Raw genomic sequence first — 23273 nt, forward strand, 5'->3', positions numbered from 1 at the left:
AAATAGTGATGGACTAATTATTTGCTATGCTGGCAGAAAACTTATTTTCTGAATTGATAGTTTGTACTTGAGCAAACTTATAAACAAAACCCCAACTCTAACACATTTTTAATGCAAAAACATGGCTTTAAGAGAAGACAGTTAAATTAAGAAGTTCAAAAATTAGTCAGCAGTAATCGCATACTCTCTCTCCCAAAAAATAAAAGATCAGTCTTCAGGATATCTTGTAAATATTATCTTCTTTTCCAGTTAAGTATCCTAAATTGTTTTCCAGTGATTATTCTTCACTTGAGAATATGTTTTTGAAGCTGATAATGATCCCTTAAAGTAAAAGTCTACAACAAATGAATAGTAAAGTCCTAATTTTAAAGCAAAAAGTGAAAAGGCTGAATTCTTTGAGACCAAATTAATTATTGTTGAAAATTTCACTTAAAAAAAAAATTAGTAAATTTAATCCAGTTAGTCTCAGAACTCTATGGGCGTTTATCAAATTCATCTTTTTATGACTGCCTCTGAGGTTTGATATTAATTTTAATAAATTAATCTTTCTCCCATCTTAACTTTGCTCATATTGCTTATGGTCAGGCTGAAGTTTTGTTTTCCATTATTTGGCTTTACTGCACCATTCTGGATACCTCTGCTATGTTTTCATTGCGCTGGTCATCTCATTTTTTCACTTGTTCCCAGCTTCCAGGCCCCTTTATTTCAAAGGCATCTTTTCACTTTTTATCAGGTCCCTCCATACCTACTGCCACATGCTAGAACCAGAACATCTAAATGCAGATATATGTGTGTGTAAATATATATCTATACATACACACACACACACACATACAGATATATAAAACTACTTCTATCTGTGTCCTTAAATCTCTTGGGTGTGATCTACTAGTCCTGCATTACTGTGTAAGAAATTACACAGTGTCTGCTTTCCTATCTGCTTTTCCTGAAACACTCTCTGACTTCTTATTTGACTAGTTACAATAAGGGTTTTTTTCAAATTTCATCTAAATGTAAATACTGCACCAAATCAGATTATTTTATTATATATTATATATATTTTATTATCAAAAATTGCTCAGGCAGGAGTTTACTACGTCACTGTAAAAATTAGGTACTATATGGTGGATCTAAGGAAAATATGCTCATTTTACCATGTCATGTAACATCAGAAAGCAGAATTATTGGAAAATGTTCTTTTTATTTTACTTTTTAATAGTTTTAAATTGTAAACATGGATAAATATGGTATCTTTTTCTCTTCCTTAAACTTAAAAAAACAGTATTTGTCTGAACATCAGAGGCTGATAAGAAATTATAACAGAATTACTTTCTACCTCAGAAGATATGGATAACAACAAAATCATCAATTTCTCTTTGCTATTTTTTTTTTCAAAAACATCAGCTCTGCCTCTCTCTAATCAGTTTATTTTAATCTAAGTGAATCACACTCTTTTTCTTTTCATCCTTGGTCAAGGAATTCCTTTTTCAATTTTAGATATACATAAATATGTGTGTGTCTGTATATGTAAAAATATCTATTTTAACCACAATATTTCTCCAGCAATAGTTCTTAAATCTGAAACCCGATTGATTATTACTTGTTCCTTTTGGACTTTTCTGAAATAGGATCTTTTTTACTTTATTGTCTTCTTTATTTTCCCTCCAATATATGGATGTGTTTTTAATGATAATATATTACATGTTCTTTCCTTCACAGCTATTTTTATTGTGAGAAAAAGCTTACCATTGTAATATCACTAATCCAATTTGTATTCCTAATGTTAGCTTCATAAAAATCTTGACTCATACAGCTATAATCAACTAGGGATTCTCAAAATTACTGAGAATTGAGAACCTAATTATACAAAGTTCATTTAGAAGTAGTCATATTTCATAAATCAGCTATTAGTGGAACTACTGAGGAGAATGAAATTAACTTTCAAAATGTTTCAGATTTGTACTGCACAGTATTTCAACCTCAAGACAAAAAAGGCAAATGTTTTGGGTGACACTATTATGGTAGCTGAGATTGAGACAACAAAGAACGTTTTAATTCTCAGGAAAAAAAACCCAACATATTAACAGGACATAGGTTGGCCATTGGTTCTCTCTGAATACTTTTGTAAGTATACAAAAGTATAATTTGTAAGTATATTTGCATATACGTAGACAATGTTTTTGCAGAAACCTATGGTAAACTCCCTGGCTTTCTTATAATAGTTGAAAAGTCCACAGTTGCTCTTATTTGCCTTATGTTTATGATTTACATTTGAACTTTTCTCTGGGGATTTTTTCCTATTTGGGGGATCCAGGATTTTTATTGAAACTGAAAAAAAAAAAAAAAAAAAAAAACATTGCATTGACTCATTTGATTTCTCTTCAGAGTTCATTCAAAGCCATCAATGAGCCTTCAGCACAGTCCAGCTCCACTACTCTCACTATTGCTATATTTTAAAAGGAGAATTTCTGAAACTGAGCAGCAGCCAGAGAAACAAAATGGCAAAGACAAGAGTCAATGCTGTCTACATCTTCCAGGAGACTTAGTAATCCACTAGGAATTCTTCTAGCAAAAACCAGCAGCTATACAGTTAGGCAATGTATAAATCATGGGACACCAGCTTCTTAATGTTTCAGGAATTATTATGCAACGAAACTGCAGAAAGTAGCATTTTTTCAGTATCAGCAAAACTAGGGAAACATACCACAGAGAACAAGGCTGTTATGATTTTTTAGTAAGCCTCAGAGCTTTATTAATGCTGTTATGTTATCTTGAATGTGTGCCATGAAATTAGGTTATGATGACAAGAAAGAAGAATACCATCTGGAAACAGAACTGTAACAAAAGATGCTTTCATGGAAAAGATCAAGGTTCTCAAAGAAACAATAGGGGAACATGTCTTGCTTGAAGTCATAGTGAATGCAAAGGGCTACCTCATGGCATATGCTCCAGACTGATAAAATGAAATAAAATAAGAAATGTCTAAAATCTTATCAAATCCACATTCCACATGATTTCTAAACATTCACTGAGGCAATGGCTTAGCTCACATAAGTCATTAACTGTTAAATAACTTTTCTGTTATGATGCTCATTCTTCTCAGAATGTGCACAGAATTCTTTGGATTTCATGTAAGGTCTGCAGGAGGTTTAGGACCACACCTGATTTTTTACTTAGAGGTTAAATTCACAGAGTTACAAATTACAGACAGAATTTCAGTCTTGTGAAAGATATTTGTATGCAGGCAAACTGTGCCAAAACAGACAGTATCTGCAGAAATTTGAGAAATATTTAGTAGACACTGATTATGCCATGAACTTATGTATATTTTTCCGACACCTGTTTGCTACCTCTTACTAAAAGGACAAAAACAGACCTGGCCAAAATATTTTTTGGGTTTTTTGATTATTAACGCTTGATTTTTTTTTGGAGCACAGAAAAGTACAAAATATTTCCTTCCTGTGAGGAATTACAGGATAAAAGATAAAAGATAGGATAAAAGAGCCCTCTGTCATGAGTAACGATTATGGAATAAAAGAACTGCTCTTTGTTACTCATACACATGGGTACCAAAAATGCTGCCAAGGGAGTGGCAGGAGTAGCAGCAAAGAGTGTCCACAGGGCATGAGAACAGGCAGAAGAGCACAGGAGACCAGAGGGGTTCTCCTTAACACAGGGGCAAAAGCTCAGGTAGGAGTATCAGATTACTGGGCAACAGGGCTTTGACATCTTTGACCACAGGGTCCCTTTCAAGGAATGAGGACAGGAGAGGAGACATAGGATCTGCCTGGCTGAACAGGGCAAGAGTTCTGCTGACCTAGTGAAGACAGGTTTGTCATGGACAAACACCAAAACCTAACAGCAATTGGGAGAACAAGCCCAGGGGAGAAGACATGGGGACAAGTCAATGAATGTTTCTCTCTCTCCCTCTCACAAAACAACATGAAGCCATCTGAAGTGTCTGTATGCAAAAATGTGCTCCATTGCACACTGGATAAACTGAGAGTGAATATACAGTCACAGAACTGTGGTAGGACAGTTCACCTGAATGGAGGGCTCCAATGGATAGATATAGACTCTTAGGAAATGCAGGAAAGGAAGAAGAGGCTGCACCTTACACAAAGTAGGATCTTGAATTAACAGAGCTCTCTCTGCTGCACTATAGGCTATAAGTTCTTGAGTTCCTGTGGGCTAGAATGAGAAGTGAAAGTCAAGAGAGAGGTCACTATTGTGAATATCTGCTACAGGCCATCTGACTGAGCAGTGATCAAAACTGTTAAAGTACTAGAAGTTTCCCAGACACAAGATCTAGTTATCACCAGAGACTTTAACCACCCCAGCATCTCTGGGGATGGCAGTATAGCAGAGGGCAAGCAATGCACTAGATACCTGATATCACATATTTTAATGTAGGTACTGGACAGGCCAACCTGATGTATGAGCAAAGAGCATTCAGATAAGTCATATTTAACAGCAGCTGTGGTTACAATAATCATTAGCTGAATTTCTTGAGGAAAGTGAAAAAGGCAATTTATAAAATCAACACCTTGGACTTCAAAAGAGCATATTTTAACTTATTTATGAAGTGATAAAACAGGATGTCATGGGCTGATGTCTTGAAGGGCAGGACTGCCATTCAGACAGACTTTTATGTCAGCATTTAACATGTTGGAAGAATAACAGAAATCTCATGAAATTCCAAAATAGAAATGCAAAGACTTATACCTGGACCAAGACCATTTAGGTTGCAGCTCTGACAAAAAGACTCAATGTCCTGGTGAAACACAAGCTGAGTGTATGGTGCACCTCTGCAGTGTTGAAAGCTTACCTTGTATGGGGTGAATGAGCAAGAGCACAGTCAGCGGCTAAAGAGAGAGAGCTCATCTGCTTGACACTTAGGAGGCCCCATCTAGAATGCTCTGTCCAACCCAGGGTCCTTCAGCACAAAAGAGACACTGACATTGACAGACTAGAACAAGCCCAGAGAATGGCTGGTAAAACTTCTAGATTCTAAAGAACACATTGTATGAGACAAGAGGATGAAGGAAAAGGATTTTTCAGATGGGACAAGTGTAGGGTATGTGAAAATCTAACAGCCCTGTTTAGTTTAGGAAAGAGCCAGAATGGAAATAGAATCTTTTCATAGACCCACAACACGAGAAGAGGAAGTAGATATAATCTGTAAAATTCTAATTTAAATTGGATGTGAGAATGAGGGCAGCTGGGAACCATAATAGGTTTCCAGGGACACTTTAGAATCTTCATCCATGGAGATATTAAATTTTCAACTAGGCAAAGCCCTGAGCAATCTGACACAACTTTGAAGTTATCCATATTCTGAGCAGGAGTAGGACTCAAAGGGACTGGACCACCCTTCAAAGTGACTGGACCACCTTTCAAAATTTACATCACTGAAGCTTTTTTTCCTGGTTACGTCCTGTCAGGAAGTTGATACAGCTATGCTCCATGTAAACAGAAAGAAAAAAAAGATAATATCTATAATATAATATCTATCTCTGAATGCAAACTCTGGAGTGTTACTGCTTGAGTTACTATAGTTTTAAATGGTGTCAATTTTTAGACAGTACATTAGTACACTTTAATTTAGAGGGAGAAAAAAAAACCTCAAAATAAATTTATTTAATCTGCTGTTTGAATTGAAAAGATATTTCATGTCTTTATTTTTTACCTCTGCAAAAAGGAACTGGAAAATCCCACGATGCACCATTCCCAGGACTCACAATACATGTCAACATGGCATGGCCTTCAAGGATGTAACCAGCGATACAGCTATATCGGATTTTATCTCCAATGTTGAATCTGGTTCCATGAAGTACTCCTTTAGGTATTTCTCCTGGGTTGCCACATGTATGGCTAGGTAATACTGTCAAAAGAAAGAATGAAATACACTACGGTTAAAATTTGCAGAATGAAATAATAATACTTGTCCAACAATTACATTTAACTATTTGGCTTTGGTTTTGGTTCCTTTTTTTTTTTTTTTTTTTTTTTTTAACGATTCCTTATACAAACAAGGTGAAATTAGGTTGTTAAATATACTTGTGCAAAACATTTAACATTTCAGCTTTCAATAGATGTCATCATTTTCAAAGCTAATTTCAAATTCAGTTCTTGGTTTAACAGTCCTTAAATGAAGTTCTTTACAGATCTATTTTCAAGAAAAGTATCCCACATATCCTGCTGATTTTCTCTGAATGGAGTGAAAGAACTTTTTATTTAATTCTACCTTATAAATATTGCAAAGATATTCATACAACATAATTTTAGGTGGAGGCAGTAGAAAGCCCTTCATGTAGAGTTTTCATTTAGGTGTTGAAAGAGCAATTTAAAATAATCCAATAATTAATTGTTCTCCGATAGTAAATTAAAGCCTCAAGTATAGGAAAAAGTTTGATTTTCTTCTTAGTTTCATATTAGTTCAGGTTCTAGAAAAGTAATTAAGTCTGTATTTGTTAAAAGAATCAGAAACTATCAAGGGAACTAAGCACTGACATTGGGAAAATATGAATGGACACTTTTTTATTGCAGAAATTTACTATTATTTGTAATTATTAGTTATTTGAAAGATGTCTGAACAAATTATCATCTTAAAGATGATACTCCTCCACCTACAAAAAACCAAAAATGTGTGTAGGGGAGATGGAATATTCAATTGGTTTTGTTCTTAAACTTCTTTGAAAGTTATCAATGGCACACCGTTTCTTTCACTAAAGTAGTAAAAATTAAAATTCTTTAGTTTCTTTTAGAGGAGAACAAAAAAGTGCAGGGAACTAAAATGCATCATGAAGAGAGCACAGAAGAGAAACAAGTGCATCAAAGAAATGGTGGTATGAGAAGCTCACGTATAATTCAGGTATCATTTCAGAAGCCACATCTGTTCAATGAACAAATTCTTTCACCCCATAGTCCCTCTTTTTCCTTACTCCACACATCTGCAGAATAAACATAACCATGCCAACCTCTAACCTGCATGTTGAGAAGGTTAATTACTCAATACACGCATATCCTCAGAATGGTTCAAAGCGTTATATCAATATATCAATATTAATTATGCCCCATTATACCATGTAAGCTCAATTATTGAATGCAGGCCCTTAATTCATTACTCAATTAGTCACAGTAGCATTTAAATGATAGTAATTGCACTTAATTTACAAACCAAGTTATATAAAAAATTTTGAAAAATGTCAAGAAACATAAAGATAAAAACATTAGAAGAGAGAACACTTTCACTTCCAACATGATTTCATTATAAAAATACCAAAATATTCTATAAATATTGGTGAAACAAAAATCACCTAAGACTCTAATGAATGATGAGTTAGACATATATTCTACACATTCCAGATCAAAGATCTAACATTTGTTGAATTAAGGAAACTAATTAAGGTTGTTTGTAAATAGCTATCAAAGGTAGAAGCAAACATTATGATATCTCACTTAATTTGTACTGTTACAGCAGATTTAACAGAATATATTATTTCTTTGGATGTGCTCACTCATGTTGTTAAAAAAAATCACTGCTTGAGTTACATATACGAGAAAGATTACAATAAAATAAAATGCTTACATATAAAAGACATCAGAATAATTAGAATAAAGATACTGATATGTATTCCAAAAAGCTGAAAACTATTGTCTATTACAAGCTACAGTATATATTGCTATATGTTATATATTTTAGCACTACAGAAAATGCTAACTCTCTCTTTTCAAACTTTCCCCTTTTGGCTGCCTTAGTCATGATAGGTTAACACAGGCATTTGTTGAGTACAAGTCAAAAAATAAAAATTTGTTACCTCCTTTGATACAGTAGAATACTTGGATTTGAGACAAAAATTTTTTATGTTATTTTCTAATCAAAACATTTTTACAAAGAGCTGTAAATTGAAGTAACTTCATGAAAAGATCTGATGCATGGAGCAAAAAAATTTATACAATCCAAAAGCCAGCTTTTATTTTTACAGAGGGTGTTCTATCAGAAAAATAAAAAATTCATTATTCAAAGCTACTATGAATTCTGATAAACTGCATTCCCAAGGAAACACATCACAGAAATCTACATCTGCCATATAAATAATAACTGTCACTGGCTAACTTTTGAAACTATATTGCAGCAAGTCAGTCTAGTATCTCTGTAAAGTCTCCTAGGATATGTTTACCTACATCTTCTTACCACTACCTCTGTCAAGAACTTCAGAGAAAATGGTACTTGGCATCCTGAAATTGGCACATACTTTACCACAACCTCCTAAAACCCAGTAAAAAATGAGTGATCTGAGAATGACAGCCATACTCAATAATACATGTAATAGTTCACAGGACTTCACCGCTTTTCCAGATCAAGCATTCAACTGCATTATTTATGTGCTTTTCTAAAACTTTGACTGAAGTATATTGAGATAGACACAGAGTTTCATCTGTGCAGGCTTTACAGTTTCTAGTCTAGACCTAAGATGAATTAGCCTTTGAAGGTTCCTAACACTGAACAAAATAGTTTAATCTTTGGATTATGAGGATTTTAGTCAACCAAAGCTGTCATATGCATCTATCAAGCTTTAAATTCATTGCCAAATTTTCAGTAAAAGACCCATATTTGTCTGTAGGGTTGCTGAGGTCTACTGTCAATAAGATTGCAGTCACAGGCTCTTGATTAATTAAATAATTTGATGTACGCTGTGTATTGAGAACTAATATGAACTATACTACACTGAAGCACTTAAGATAATGGATTTTTTATATAGAACTAATGTTAGAGTGCTCTCACCATGCTTCATATACTTTTTTTTTTTTCACCCAAGTCATTTCCAATTTTGGAAAAAAAAAGTAATTACAGTGTTTGAAGAAGAATCTGTGTAGTCTTAGTATTTAGTGTTAGCAAAAATATGCACAGTGGGATAACCATGGATGTCTTTCTCCAATTTCTTTCTCAAGTAGAATGTGTATCTTCGTCATTCTGACAGACATAAAAACCTGCATAGACTTCACTTCCTAGCACAGATCAATCTGTAGCACTGCTCATTAATTAAGATTTATTAATGAAATTGAGCTAAGAGGCTGGCCTTCCTCATATATTACCTCTATCTTCCTGGACAGAAGAAATTTTTAACAAATGTGCATAATCAAAATCCACAATGCAAATAATTAATTATTTAAAAAGCTAAAGGTTTCACTTCTTATTCAAACTAACTGTGCATGCTACATTTTATTTTTTTTCAGAAAAGCATTCAAACCATTACAATTTATATGCTAAAATGTAATGCTAATATTTATTGTGAGACAGAAGCAAAAGGCTACAAGATAGCAGGACTATAAAAAATAGTAGAAAAATGACAGCTTGGTGATATATGAATTTTCAATTAAAGGTTATTAAATAAATTCATATTAAGTGGTGTGTATCAGATTATTTATATAGCCTTTTCAAGACTCTTTCTAAGGCTAAAATCTATATTTATTTGCAACACATTCCACTTGAAAGAATATTGACAGCACCTTAAACATAGCAATCCTTTGCTTTCACTTATGAAGATTTTCCTTAATTTTTTTTTATATATTAAACTTCATCATCTACCTCTTTCTGATTTATCATAACATAGAAACTACCTAAAATGAAACAACAGTGGTTGATAATGAAAAAAAACCCCAAAAATATAAGTGGTAGCTGTCACTGGAATGAATAAACTTTTGAAGGATTATTTCTCCTGAATTTTCTTATTATGGTCTCCACACTAAAATGCAAGAGTCTTTAAATATGCAATAAGAAATGCCTAAAGTTTTTCATGTGTTCACTTCAAGCAGTGCCACTGCCACTGCCACTTCATGGCATCATGATACTGGCAATGTAGGGTCCTGATTTGGTAAGATCTTTTTTTCTATTTTGGTTTAAGAAGTTGAGTTAAAAAAAGATATTTTCTGATAAATCTTGAAGTATTCCAGGTCTCTGGCAGCCCAACTCCTATTAATTGTTACATGAATAAGACATCTGGATTTGAAACCAGTTATAAAAACGTGAAAATTAACTTCCCAACCTTTGCTGAAATTAGCATTCAGAGGCTCAATCTGACAATAATTTTCAGGAGAAATAAGAGATTTCTTTTTCTCTCAGATGTCACAATCATCAACTAGATTGCAAAGATCGCCTAGAGGCCTTAGCAGCAAAAAGCTCAAACTGCTTATGTCAGTTAAAATTATGTCAGTTTCACCCTTCCGTGAACCAGTTGCTCAACTTATCTAGGCCACACACAGTAGTTGGGACTTGACAGCAGCAATTCAGAAAGCAGCTTAATGCCAATTAGGAAAAATAGGAAGGGGAAAGAAGAAAGAAAAGGAACTAAGTAAATGTTTTTCCTCCATTTATTTCAATATCTTTACATGACTTTCCAAGGATATATTATATTTGTTATTTTTCCTGTTGTTACTGAGACAGCTGGAAAAGTTTTCCACGTTGCACTTAAATTTTGCCAAATGTAAACTTGCTGACTTTTTGCTGTTCCATAATATCTCTACTACAGTCCTCTGTGTATTTTCTAACATTACCTTAAATTGGTGGCCACAGGCAAAACCACACACAAAGGAAAAAGCGTAAGTTATGAGGAAATGAGATAGTCCTTTGATACCAATGACTGCTTTGGGATTGCAACACTGGGAGGTACTTCAGAAGCTGTGTGGAGAAAACCATATTTTCAGAAAATTTCAGGGCATATGTCAAGATGTTCAATAGGTATGAGACACAGCCCATGATACCCTGTCCACATGGCTACAGTAGAAATTTCATTTTACCATTTCACGCATAAATAGAAAACATACATTCAACTGTATTTGCTGCTACAGAAGATGAAAACAGCTTTTGAGGAAGGTAATTACTATACTCATAAAAACAGAACACAACAAGCTCACAAATAGGAGATAAAAAAAGCTAAATTTTGTTGCAAGAATGTCATTGAAACTGAAGTCTCTACTCAGAAAACTAAGTAATTTTCCAAGTTTTAGCTTTCAGCTCAGCATTAGACTGGAAGAGCTAACATGGAGTTCCTAAAGGTCAATCATGCACAGAATTTTCACCTTTATTCACTCTGAAAGGAAATTAGGAAATTTTTTTCAACTCCAGAGTTACAAATAATCATGATCAGAATCCACTACTAGAAGGGTAGTTCCAAATTGTTTGTCATTTGCACATGTGCACGCACACGCACCCACAGAGACAAAACTAACCTGTGAAAGCTTTAGAATGCAAGTTACCTAACATCAAATTTACATCCTTGTAAAAAATTATTTCATTAAAAATTAATGGATTTCACTAGGTTTACTCTAGGGGGAAGAAGAGTTCACTCATTAAACCAAAAATATATGAAGTGCAAATTCATGGAATACCTGATAATTAAGCCATATTTACACTACAATATGTCAAGTGCAATGTTCAAGGGTCTACATGGCACAGATACTTATCTATTTCAGCATTTAACATGGTCCTCTATTTATCTGCTGGCAACATTCTTGTTCAGACTTTGTTGGGCTTAATTGCAATTTTTTTTCTTAAAAAAAATCCAAACAAACAAAACAAAAACCCACCCAGACTTATTGGCTGACAGAAATAAAACTGTTATGTTTATTTCTGCTATCTTATTTTCATACAGTCCCACAATCAGAAGAAATTTATTTCCTGTTACATGCTAATTTCTGTATTTGTGCACACATGAACCATTGCAATATTTGCTAGATAAAATGCTTAAATTGTATCACTTTTGAAAGACAGAGCTTTCTTGTTTTACAAGCATTTACCCAACTGTGCCTGTCCATCTCTAAGGATGTACAAAATTGCAGTGGATTGAAAGCTATGAAAATCATTTAGGAGTATACAGCACCTTTAAAACTTTAATACATCTTTCGCATTAAGATTGATATTTTAATTTTCTTTTGCAGGTAATAACCAAAGATTGATGGATTTTATTTTTAGTGTGTTCACTTTTATTATGTAATAAATGTCTTGCTGTTGGTTATAAGATCATAAAAGTCAATATCATACAAACAATGCCAGAAAACTCTCAAGTGCAAAGGCAATCCGAAGTTAGAGATAAAACTTTCTATTTCCTCATAATTATTTTGCCTCAGATGTACTGCACACTTTCCTAGGTGAACTGAGATCAGCAAGAAATATTATGAGTTTTTAGATCTCTCTTGACAGAGGAGAACAAGTGGAGCATGACAGTCCAGACCAGGACTATAAAAGTATTTGAGGCTGTGTAAAATTTAAAAACAGAAACTTTTCCAGCAATCAGAAATTGAAAGTAATTAGTAATTTTCTTAAAAATATCAAAATAATGTCCTTCCATCACCCTTACAATGTTCAGTGCATTCTATGGTCTGTCTTCCAGTTTGTCAGTACAATCGTCAGAAGTATGCATAGTGTCTGCTCTTTGCATTCTGAGAAAGACCTTCTAGCAAAGAAGATCTCAACTATCCTTCCACATCATTAAGCTTCCAAACTGTCAACAACAAAAATGTAATTGGAAGACAACCTCTAGTTGATCACCTCAGGTATGATAACAAATGAATCTAATAAAATATCTATTTTTAACCTACCACTTTTGAGGATTCCATTAGTCAAAAGACACACATTCATACAAAAATAGTCCATCCTGTCCTTGAAAGCCCTGGGGACACGAGGGTAAAAACAACAATATCTCTGTCTGTTAAAAGAGGTATTTATCGAGCAAAAGGATAAGTACAAGAAACTGTTAGGACCTTATGCAAAGACCTGCATACAAATCTGATTACCCATGTTCAAATTAGAGTAATTGAACATAAAGCAAATGCAGAGCAGGACTCCTTAAGTGACCAAGAGCTAGAGAACATTTAAGAGGACACTAGAAGGTTTTTACACAATCCAAGAAATGAAGATTAAACTGCAGTACCTATGAAGACATTGGAAGGCAAACACCAGGTAATGAGGAGGTTGAAAATGAGATGCATTCTTACTGGAAAAATAAACTACTGGGTAGTTTACATGGAGAGAGGAGAATGGGGGTAGTGTAACTAGTTTGAAGCTCACCTAAATTTATAAAATAATTTTAAATGACTATTACTCCCTGTATATTAAGGAGTCTTATTAATAAATAAAGAAGCATCCTCATTTGGCTGACATGACTGGAGACAAAAGGTCTAAGGCCCACTTGCAGATGTCCTATCCTGTCAGCCTGCCAAGACTCAAGTGTTTGGGTCTAACAACTGAGATGCTTAAAATTGAATTTGACAGAGAATAAGGAATTTAATTGACTTCTCACTTTACAAGGAAAGGCACATTTATTTAAAGATGGAAGACAGGAATATACCAAGATTATCTTGGTATACTAACATGAAGAAAGAAAATATATTACACAATAATTTTTTTTTTTTATTCTTGTTACTATTGAAATGCAGTGGAGTTTAAAAAATACATATATCTTATGGAAGTATACATAAATTTTACACATCTAGCAATCTGAAGACTATTTTTTCCTATTATTCTTTTTTTCCTGGAATCTCTTGACACATGAATCTGTTCAACCTAGGTTGAGAATTATGGTACAAAGACAAAAGAAAAATATCACACTTACTGAGGGCAAGACAAGATACATACTACAACTGTACAGATGAATTGTGAATAAAAACTGGAAAGAGATTTAGAAAGAGATTTCACAAACAGATGTTCTCTCTATTGCTCCTAAGACTCTCTGCAATGATTGTTGCTACTAAATAAAATTGGATTTTGAATTATTAAGACCTGCCATATAAGGAAAGGACAGTAATTTTAGGAGAATAAGACATGAGCTTACCCTTCTGTAAGTTTTAAAGTTGCAATAACATTGTATACAAATCTTGTAGATATACTCCAAATGATACTTGTTAAATATAATAAAAATTCTTTGTTTCAGCAAAATACATTCAAGAAGAAAAAAAAAATCTTTAAATCTGAACAGGTAAAGCTTAATGTAAAGTATCTAATCTCCTGTATTATTTGATAAATACAAACTGCAGGACTCGTATGTACCACATATCTGTTCTCAAGCCTAACTACTTAGAGGTCAGGGAAAACCTCAAAGGACTGAGAGACAAGAGAAGAAGCAATGGCAGATTAAATTTGGACAATATCAGCTTCAGTAATAGATATGCTACTGATGATTTAATAGAGGCTTATCTACAGCTAACAACAGCTTGCCATCTTGTCTGCAGACCCTTATTGTGAATTAAAGTAAGACAATTTCTCTTTTTTTTTTCTCTCTCTTTTTTCCTTTTGCTCTTCTTTTTTTCTTTCATCTTGATTGGCTGTTTATTCAGATTACAAAAAAAGCCCCACATTTCAAAATCTCCCTGCTCTTGCGCAGGCATTTCCTCACTTCTGCCATTGTGCTGGTTTTAGCAAAGCTGGACTGTGGACTCTCCCAAGCTTTCCAGAACCGTTCTCTTGTGCTTAACACTTTCATAAGTGGCACTCTATTGCCCCCAGAATTTTGGTAACAGACAATCATTAGGCAAATTTTTAACAGGAATTCAATATGTCATACAAGCTCTTGTCTGTGCCTGTAACTGAAAATGAAAGGAACTGGGACCTGTAGTTAAGTCCTGAAAATGTAGCGCAGCAAATGTCATACCCACTAATTTTTCTTCTTTACTGATACAGTGTCAGGAAAAAAGGGTTCTGTTCTGTCCTTGTCCCTAGTCAATGCTAAGAATTGTCTTGCACTCAGGTTAAAACCAGGAGTCTGTATGGATGACAGCACTGCAGTTCTCAAGCCCCGGCAGTCCAAGTCCTTCCACTTTTCAGAAAGAATGTTGATTGACTTTTTTCCTCTCCTAGTTCAATACTTCATTCTATTGCCATTGTTAGAGATTCTTGTGATAACAAACATTCAGCAGTATCTTTTTCAATTTTGTCCCCATTTGCTCTTAGATATGGCATCTGAAAGCTATGGGAGTTAGGAAGGCTTTTGTCTGGTTAGCGTTTGCAGGCCCACACTTCAACAAGGGTGACGTGTAACATGCTCGCCACTCTGGCAGTACAGAAAAACTGCAGTAAAAGGGCAGGAGAAGAATTTGCCATCTCAAAAGCTTCAGCTATAGAATTATAAATAGTGAGTATTTTGCACTCCACAGCTATAGCCTCTGAAAAGTTAACATACTTTTGAAGAAAATACCAATTTTAATGTGAGTCTAGAAAGGTGAACGTTTATAAACTTTCATTATTTATATGACTTCAGAGGGACAAAAAAGACTCCCAAATTAATTTGTGTTGTGTGTGTCTCACAACATGCAACACATGTTTTCTACTTAACCAGATAAGGTGAAACAGAAAGTGCTCTTTAAAACAGCAAACTCTGTCACCAAACCTGTGTTTCAACAGAAGAACATGATTTTCTGTTGCTTTTTTTCAGCGCTTTGAGCTAGTCTCTTTTTTCTTACAGAGGCTTACATAGTTTATAAATAAGTTAAAAGAATTGATCTGGCTTTGAAAAGAAAAAATATCTCCCTCTAACACACACACAATTGCATGTTTGGCAGGATGACTAAGCTGCAGTGGGTAACACCACTGAGATGCTCCTTAGCTGCAGTGTGGGAATAAGAATGAAGAATAAGAGAAAACAAGTTCAGGCAGCAAAATGAATTACATTATGAAGCCATAATCCAAAGTTTCTTAATGACATCTGCTTTCTATGAAGTAGATTCCTTGCATGGTAGAACAAATGCCTGGTAAAAGGGGTCATGGACAAATGAGAGGAGGAGAAACATGAACAGAAAGAAGGCCAAAATCCTACACATGTAATTTAACATTATGTTGTTCTTGGTATCCTAATTAATTAGAAAAAAAATAATAGTATTTTAGAGACTGAATAAACAAAACCATAAATTGATTTTGATTTTGCTTTGTTTTGTTATTTTTTTCCTAATTTTTTTTCTTCAGTAAAATGAAGTAGCATCTTTAGAACTTCTGAAATCTCTGTCATGTAAGTACGTATTTTAGCCTGTATTTATTTGGTGACAATATGTGCTATTTCTAGACATGATCTGTAGCCTGTCATGTAAATCCATCCTAAAGTGTTTTTTGGTTTTGGCAATTATTTTGGAGTCAGTTTGGACATGAGAAATCTTAAAAGCTCCTTCAGAATGCCTCAAGCTTAACTCATGCCAGGTTGATGTGCCTATATCCATTATGTGTGAGCACTCTGCTAAAAATCCTTCTGCACTGATGGGACAAGGAAGCAGGAATCTAGAGTAAAGAACTTTACTTAAATCCACTAAAAACCTAAATTAAATACTGTGGTGTTAAAAGTGGTTCACTTTGTTTGCATTGTAGCTTAAAAGATGAGTGGCAAAGTTGCATTATATCCCTTTAACTAAATACGTAATCAGAAAAAGTAAATAAAAATATTAAACCACCAATATCAGAGGTTTAGTCTTCTTATGACGACTTGTATTTGGTCCCAAGAGAAGAACTAGATTGCTGAGAGTAAAACCTATAACATTGGTTCACTAAGTAATAACTTTGCAAGGAACTGAAGAGTGGCAGTGAGGGGCCAGATTTCTCTAGACATTTCCTCTGAAATATTTGGTGTAAAATTTCCCTTGAAATTTATAAAGCACTTGGCTCCTAAGGCTTGAATTTGATTTGTGTTAGAACATAAGTGATTCTTAATGAACCTAACCTGTAGTTACGAATCACAACTTCCCTTTTTTTTTGTTTTTAAATCTTACTCTCATTTTGCACAACTGGCCAACACAAATAATGTTCTGCACCTGACTAAAATCTATACTAATTTGTAGTTTATTTGTTCAATAATGATCTAATCAAAACTTATTTCATAGAGGACAAACTTTCAGAACCATCTGGATCTGAAGATGACATATATTCTCATCTATCTCTTATGAGATTCTGGCTGTAACTGGCACTTACACACAGACACAATTAAAAAATTTCCATGCATTCTCCAGCTCTGCCATTCTTGTGGGACTCCTACACCATCAAAGTGGTAAAAAAATCCCCAAAACAAAACAGAAGAAACTCACTAATTCTTTGCAACATTTTTATGTACTATGACATTCTGTCCACTTTGGTTGGCTTTGTATATTTTAACCATAAGTGCAAAATAGCACATAGAACACCAGAAGATATTTTCATACACCTCAGTTTTGTCACAATCTTGGCAGCAAAATTAGTTTTGTGGCTATTTAAACAATGAAACCATCTGTGAGGCTGATGCCATATCAAAGGAAGTTTACTGCAATACTTGTTCAGAAGATTGTCTGCTATTATTTGTCTAAAAGATTATTTACTGGAAGAAAGGAAAGAGAGTTTAATACTGAAATTGTCCCAGAACTCATTAATTTCATGTTTGTTTCTGTACTACAAGTATGCAAGGGGGTAAGGCTGTTCTCTAAATCTTAAAAAAAATAAAATGTCTCTTCTGCTGAAAACCCCAGAAGACTGTGTTTCAGTGGAGATCGTGTTGCACTTCCAGAGACTTCACATACAAGTGAGTCACTATATCAGGCTAAGGAGACATGATGACTACACTGTACACTAAAACTGAACAGAACTGAGGCCAGCTGGCACATTATTATTAAACTTTTTGAGCCTGCAAAACAGGATGGCTGTGTCCAGATTGCTTGTTCAGAACAGTCACCAGGCTGTACCAACTTCTGAATCATCCCCAAGAGTTGTTCAGGAAAGTGCTATTTGGCCCACACAAAACTCGTGCTGTAATCCATCCATCCAACAATATAGATGGCTGTCATTGCCTCTGCCCGTGTGCTGACAGGGGGTATATTCTGCTGCAGACAAGGACACTGTGCCTGTACCAACTTCTCACTCATCCCAGACAAGGAAGAGAAAGAGTATCAGCAGCTACTGTGGTAGATGGAACTAAACTTTGCGATGGCTGTGTGGTCATTGTTGTATCCCTTTGCTATCTGCTGGAGAGCACCTTGTTCCTGTTTATTTTATTAATAATTCTGTGATGCATCCCACAATGAACAGAAAGAAGCACTAAGTCCATCTTTCCCTTCACTACGATTATGTAGGTCAGAAGTCATAAAATTATCTCTGCTGCCATCTCTGATGGAATGGGACAACCTTCACACACATAACCGAGGAGCTTTTGGGGTTTGTTTTCAATGTACACCTTTACCCGCCTGCTTAAATTTCCAAACAAGAGAAAACTAAAAATCAGCTAAAAGTATATCCCTGCAGGATATGAAAGAAGGAAGCAAGGATAAAATCTGCACTGTACTGATAGAAAGGATCATATCTACACAAATGCAAAAGACTTAAATAGATCAAATACACTTTTTTTTTCCCCCCTAAGGCTTTCATACCACTCTGTCGCCTGGAGATGTTAACCTGTTGAATAGCTACCTAAGGCATTTTATGGATTTCTGTAGTCTGAAAGATACCAGTTCTTGCTGCACTGCCCCTCTAAGATGCAGCCTGGCACATCAATTTGCTTCACATAAACCCTGGGAGAGAAAGTGATTTTATGTATCTCTCTGCTAATACTAACCTATTAATTTTTCTCCCCAAAAAGCAGCTCTGTAATCTGCCAGCTGTTAAATGACAGAGAAGTGAAAGCTTTATATTCATTCAGTAATCACAGCAGCTCCTTTTTGCTAAACCAGTTTTCAATTTACAAAGAGCTTGTCAAGGTGATAGGTAACATCTCAAGAGACACACACGCTGTGCCTTCATCATTCACCTAAATTTTTAATGTGGCTCCAAGGCTGGCTGTGAAATACCTCCCAACAATACAAGAAGTATTTATGAAATCAACAAAATACTTCAAATTATTAAGAGCCCTTTCAGTATCTCCAATATATGGCATTTTTATGTATTGAAAATATTAATGGTTTCTGACAGTTGGAAAATCAGGTTTAGAGTTTGTTTAAATTTATTTTAGATGCTGAATGCTGAAGCAATACAGGTATGCTAATAAAGCTGTAAGAACTACTACATATTGAATTGGTCCTCAAAATACTTCCACTAAGAGCTAAAAATGAGTTTACTAAATGTATTTCGAAAATCCTATTCTTGTGGAACATAATCATTTAAACAATTGTGTCTGACTAGAGTAGGTAATAGCCCAGCCATTTTCTTGGTCTTATGTGATGTATCAAAATCTGAAGGAAAATTCCAGAATTTCAATTTCAGATGTGAAATTATAGGCAAAATTATACAGCATGGAAATGCATCTTATTTGAAAATAAAGCATTTTGAGTTTTATACCTCACAATTACTATTTTTTTTCTAGAAACAGTGAGTGAGATTTAGAAATCTTAAATGAACGGTTTGTCCTTTATTTGAAGCATGTAAGTCCCAATGCAGTGTCATACTTGTATTTATGCTTATCTAAAATTATAAATGTTTAGTCAAAGAATTCACAGTCAGAAATTCAAATAGTATACAGATTAGATATCTAAATCCAGCAAAAGGAAATTGTAAAAAAAATACAAATGTTGAAAGAGTGATTATTAGGAATAAAGGAGACATTATTCTTCTTTCAGTATTTTGGTTTATCAAAACACTACTATCACTGATGGACTTTGTTGTAAAACATCTCCTTATGAAAGTTACAGACTCCTTTTGGGCAAAGTACTTCTGGCATTCTCATATGTAAATTAAATACAAATGTACAGAGAAGCTGGTCATAAAGTTTGCCCTGAAGTCAATGTACTTCAGGGTAGAGTTGTGCAGTCAAAGCATTTTCCTCCAACTGATCCAAAATGAAAGTGATTTAATACTACCAAGATTTAAAGGCTCTGTTGTCATGGAGTTTGAGCATTACAAAGAGTATTATTTAAATCTCCTCAGAGCATCTAACTTTAGTCATGGCCACATGTCTGCAGCCCTTCCCACCTGCCTGCTGCCCAGCTAGCGACTGGTTCCAGGTGCCAGGCTAGTCACCCCAAGAGCATCCTCCCCAGAAGGTCTGACTGCTGGGGCTCAGGGCTTTTCTAGAGAGCTCGCACCAGCATTGCTGATGTCCCAGCCTTGATGTGGGTCTGTGCCCAGCCCCACAGCTCTGTCCACCCATACCAGTGCTGGGCCTCTCTTGGAACACAGCCCTCAGCACTGTCCTGTTCTCTCAGCATCTTGCTGGTGAGATCCCTGACCCAGCCAGCCATGCAGCACAGATTGTCCTTGCTGCTCTTGATTTCATTTCTAGAACTTGAGAATACTTGTTCTATTTCAAGACAAGGTAGGTTTCTTCTTACAGCCAGGGCACTGGTTTTCATGTAATAATACCATAATGATGTCAGCAATTCAATCTATACCTTTCACACCTGAAAAACTCAGAAAATACAAGTTATGAGACACAAATCCAAAGAAAAGCTTTGGTTTACAGAGCTTAAAGTGCTGCTGTATGAAACTCACACACACCTGGACTATGGGTCTGCATGTGGAGATGGAAAACCCCAAAGAACCTAAAAAATCCATACTTCCAGTGATAGTTTGTGGCTTCCAGAATTTACCATGTACTCTATCAGATCATAACAGAAAGTATTTTGCATTTTTCAACATACCAAAGTGAGAAAAATACCACTTTAGAATAAAGGGAGCAAAGCATATATAAGCCACAGGCATAAAGCTTGCTCAGCAAGATCTTGACCTGCAAAAGGGCTTCATATCCAAAAGTTATGAATATTCTCAATTCTGACATAGTTTGATCACTTGGTTAAAGGGCTGCACAAAAATTTTGCCTGGCTTATTCCCATCGACCATTACAAGTACAGCAATGATGGCACCATGACATTTCTGGTAAACAACATGCAAAGGTGAATTTGCTTCCCCATAAAGCACACACAACGCATTTCTTTTGGGAGCATGACACTCAAAAGATAATCAAATCAATATGAGAAAAAAATGATTGAGAAAATAAAAATGATTCATAGCACAATGATGACAATTAAACCCCCCTTCAAAAAAAAATCTATAAAAGGGAATATGCAAGAAGTTAGTAGACCATTTCAGAAGAGCAACGTATACCTTGTGTCAGTCAGAACAATGAGAATATCAATGAGAATGGCATGAAGTGTGGTAATGGTTTTTTATCAAACTATAGAAACAGTGAAAAAGTTTATTAATGTTAACTATAAAATTATTAGCATGTTCACAATACTTTAATTCAATATTTTCTTAATATCAAGAATAATTGGCAATTTTTTCCCTCTAATTCTACCATGGTTTTGAGATTTCTTGGAATTTTTGTCTATCAGTTTAACTAACAGTTGTAGAAGATGTGGCCAAACAGACGATTTGACTTATCTGCTGCAGCAAATGAAATCAACTTGTTTTATTTCAAGGGGTAAGACTAATTCCATAAAAATCAAATCTCAGCTGCCAAACAGAAGGACTGTTCTTTTTAAGTACAACACTGAATTAACAGTAAAGAAATTAAGAGTCACCTGAGCAGATGTAAGGGAGAGCTCAGTAAAACTTGGATGGCTTTTACAGGTAAATCAGGATCTCTTTTTCTTTTAAATAAAAATAATCAATGCACAGTTTCATTGGTTGCAGGTCCCATCATAAGCTGGGCATGTATGCACACTACAGTGATAAAAAATAAATTTTTGTGCACATCCTCCTTTTGAATATAAACTGCATAGGAACTCACTGAGCTGACTTTTCTCAAAACAGAAACTTGGTAGATCCTGTTTACTCTTTATAAAATGTAGAATTGTTATCTTACCTCCTCCTGTGTTTTATATGGTATTAAACAACATGGGAAACTCAGGATTTCTTCTAGTACTACATAAAGTAACCTTACAGTTTTAACATATACTGTAAAGTTTAAAATGCATTTGATGGCTTAAGTATTCACAGGAGGAAAGCTCATTTACCTATCAGTTTTACAGCTTCAAGCAGGGCAGTGCTGTGTAAAAGTTACTTTGTCATTCCTTGCCCTTCATACAAGGCTGATTCCCCTGCTGTTGGGGAACTAAGACGTACGAGCTTTAGTGGTGTACAAGGCCAGAGACAATATTACATGGATGGAAAACATGGACAATATCCTATCCTACTGAACACTATCTATAGGTTTCAATTGCAGAATGTTATTTTGATACCTCATTTCTTGCAAGACCTCAGATATTTCAATTTAATAAACAAGAAATCATATGGACAAAAATAGAAGTGAAGCAAAAAAACTCAAAAGACTTACGATAGTCCCCATAAAGAAACTATTTAACTTTTGCACAAATCTGTAGGTTTTTTTGCAAGTCTATTTGAAAAATTTGTGCTGAAATTTAATAACTCTGAAACATTTTTATTATTCATTTCATGAGAATTAGGATAGAACAAGGGTCTAACGCACAAGAGGTCTCACCCACAGCCACATGTTCATAAAGTCTGAGAGCTGGGAGTTACAAAGTTCATAGTATTAGCTTTCCCCACACCATTTCTCTGCCTGTTTATTGTGGTTTAGAAATGCTACTCCCCAGTTTAGTGCCCCTTTCCTCCCCATCCCTGACTGAGACTGCAAAATGTGTCTGAAGAGTAGAACTGGAGGCACACGTGGTAAAGATGACACGTGGCTGAGATGAGAAAAATGTACTGGAAACAGCAATGAGATAAGAAAATGAACAGCAACTGCAACAATACCAATAACAAAAGTGTAGCAAAACACAGGGCGATGCAAACACAAGATGCTCACCCAGCCTGACATGACCAGACTCAGCCGGTGGTGCCCCACCCCAACCACTCGCCTACCTGCCATCCTTATTCCATCAGAAGGAACACCATTTGCAAAAGCGAGAGGGTCCTTTTGTCCCACCCCTGGCAATGACACGCTGTAGTTTTGAATAAAATTAGCCATGGTTCTTAGCCATGCCCTCATGGCTCCAGGCTCTGTCCCCTCACACCTGCTGTGAAAACTTAGCCTAATCCTTGGCTGAAAACAGGACAGTGGTCCAGGCAAAACACTGTGGTGTTAGCAAAGCCCTTGCTGACAGTGCTAGGGATGCAGAAGGAGCAATGAGTTGCAGCCAATCATTCAATCCCACTTAGTTCCCGCTTTCATGCCTCCATGCAGTGCTACACTGCTCCTAGGGTACTTTAGATTTTCCCTATCTTCCTTTACTTTTGTCTTTTTTTTTTTTTTTTGTCTACTAGTTTTCTGAATTCCTCAGCACAAAGATGACTTCTACTTAATCCTGTTCATTGCACTGTGCTAAGAAAGCATTTTGATGCGCCCTGTACGGAAAGTGGGTTTGGGTTGAAAATAGTAATA

General features: G+C 35.2%; 1 protein-coding gene across 1 annotated transcript in view; it reads right to left on the minus strand.

The window, feature by feature from the left end:
• CSMD1 (CUB and Sushi multiple domains 1) overlaps positions 1-23273 on the minus strand; it is a 1068142-nt gene that overhangs the window by 516496 nt on the left and 528373 nt on the right. Inside the window, exon 4 of the mRNA XM_041477428.1 lies at positions 5690-5884. Within this exon, the coding sequence (XP_041333362.1) occupies positions 5690-5884 (195 nt within the window). The remainder of the gene's footprint in view (positions 1-5689; positions 5885-23273) is intronic.

This window comes from Pyrgilauda ruficollis, unplaced genomic scaffold (assembly GCF_017590135.1).
Source record: "Pyrgilauda ruficollis isolate IOZ18807 unplaced genomic scaffold, ASM1759013v1 scaffold40, whole genome shotgun sequence".
NCBI classification, from domain to species: Eukaryota; Metazoa; Chordata; class Aves; order Passeriformes; family Passeridae; genus Pyrgilauda; species Pyrgilauda ruficollis.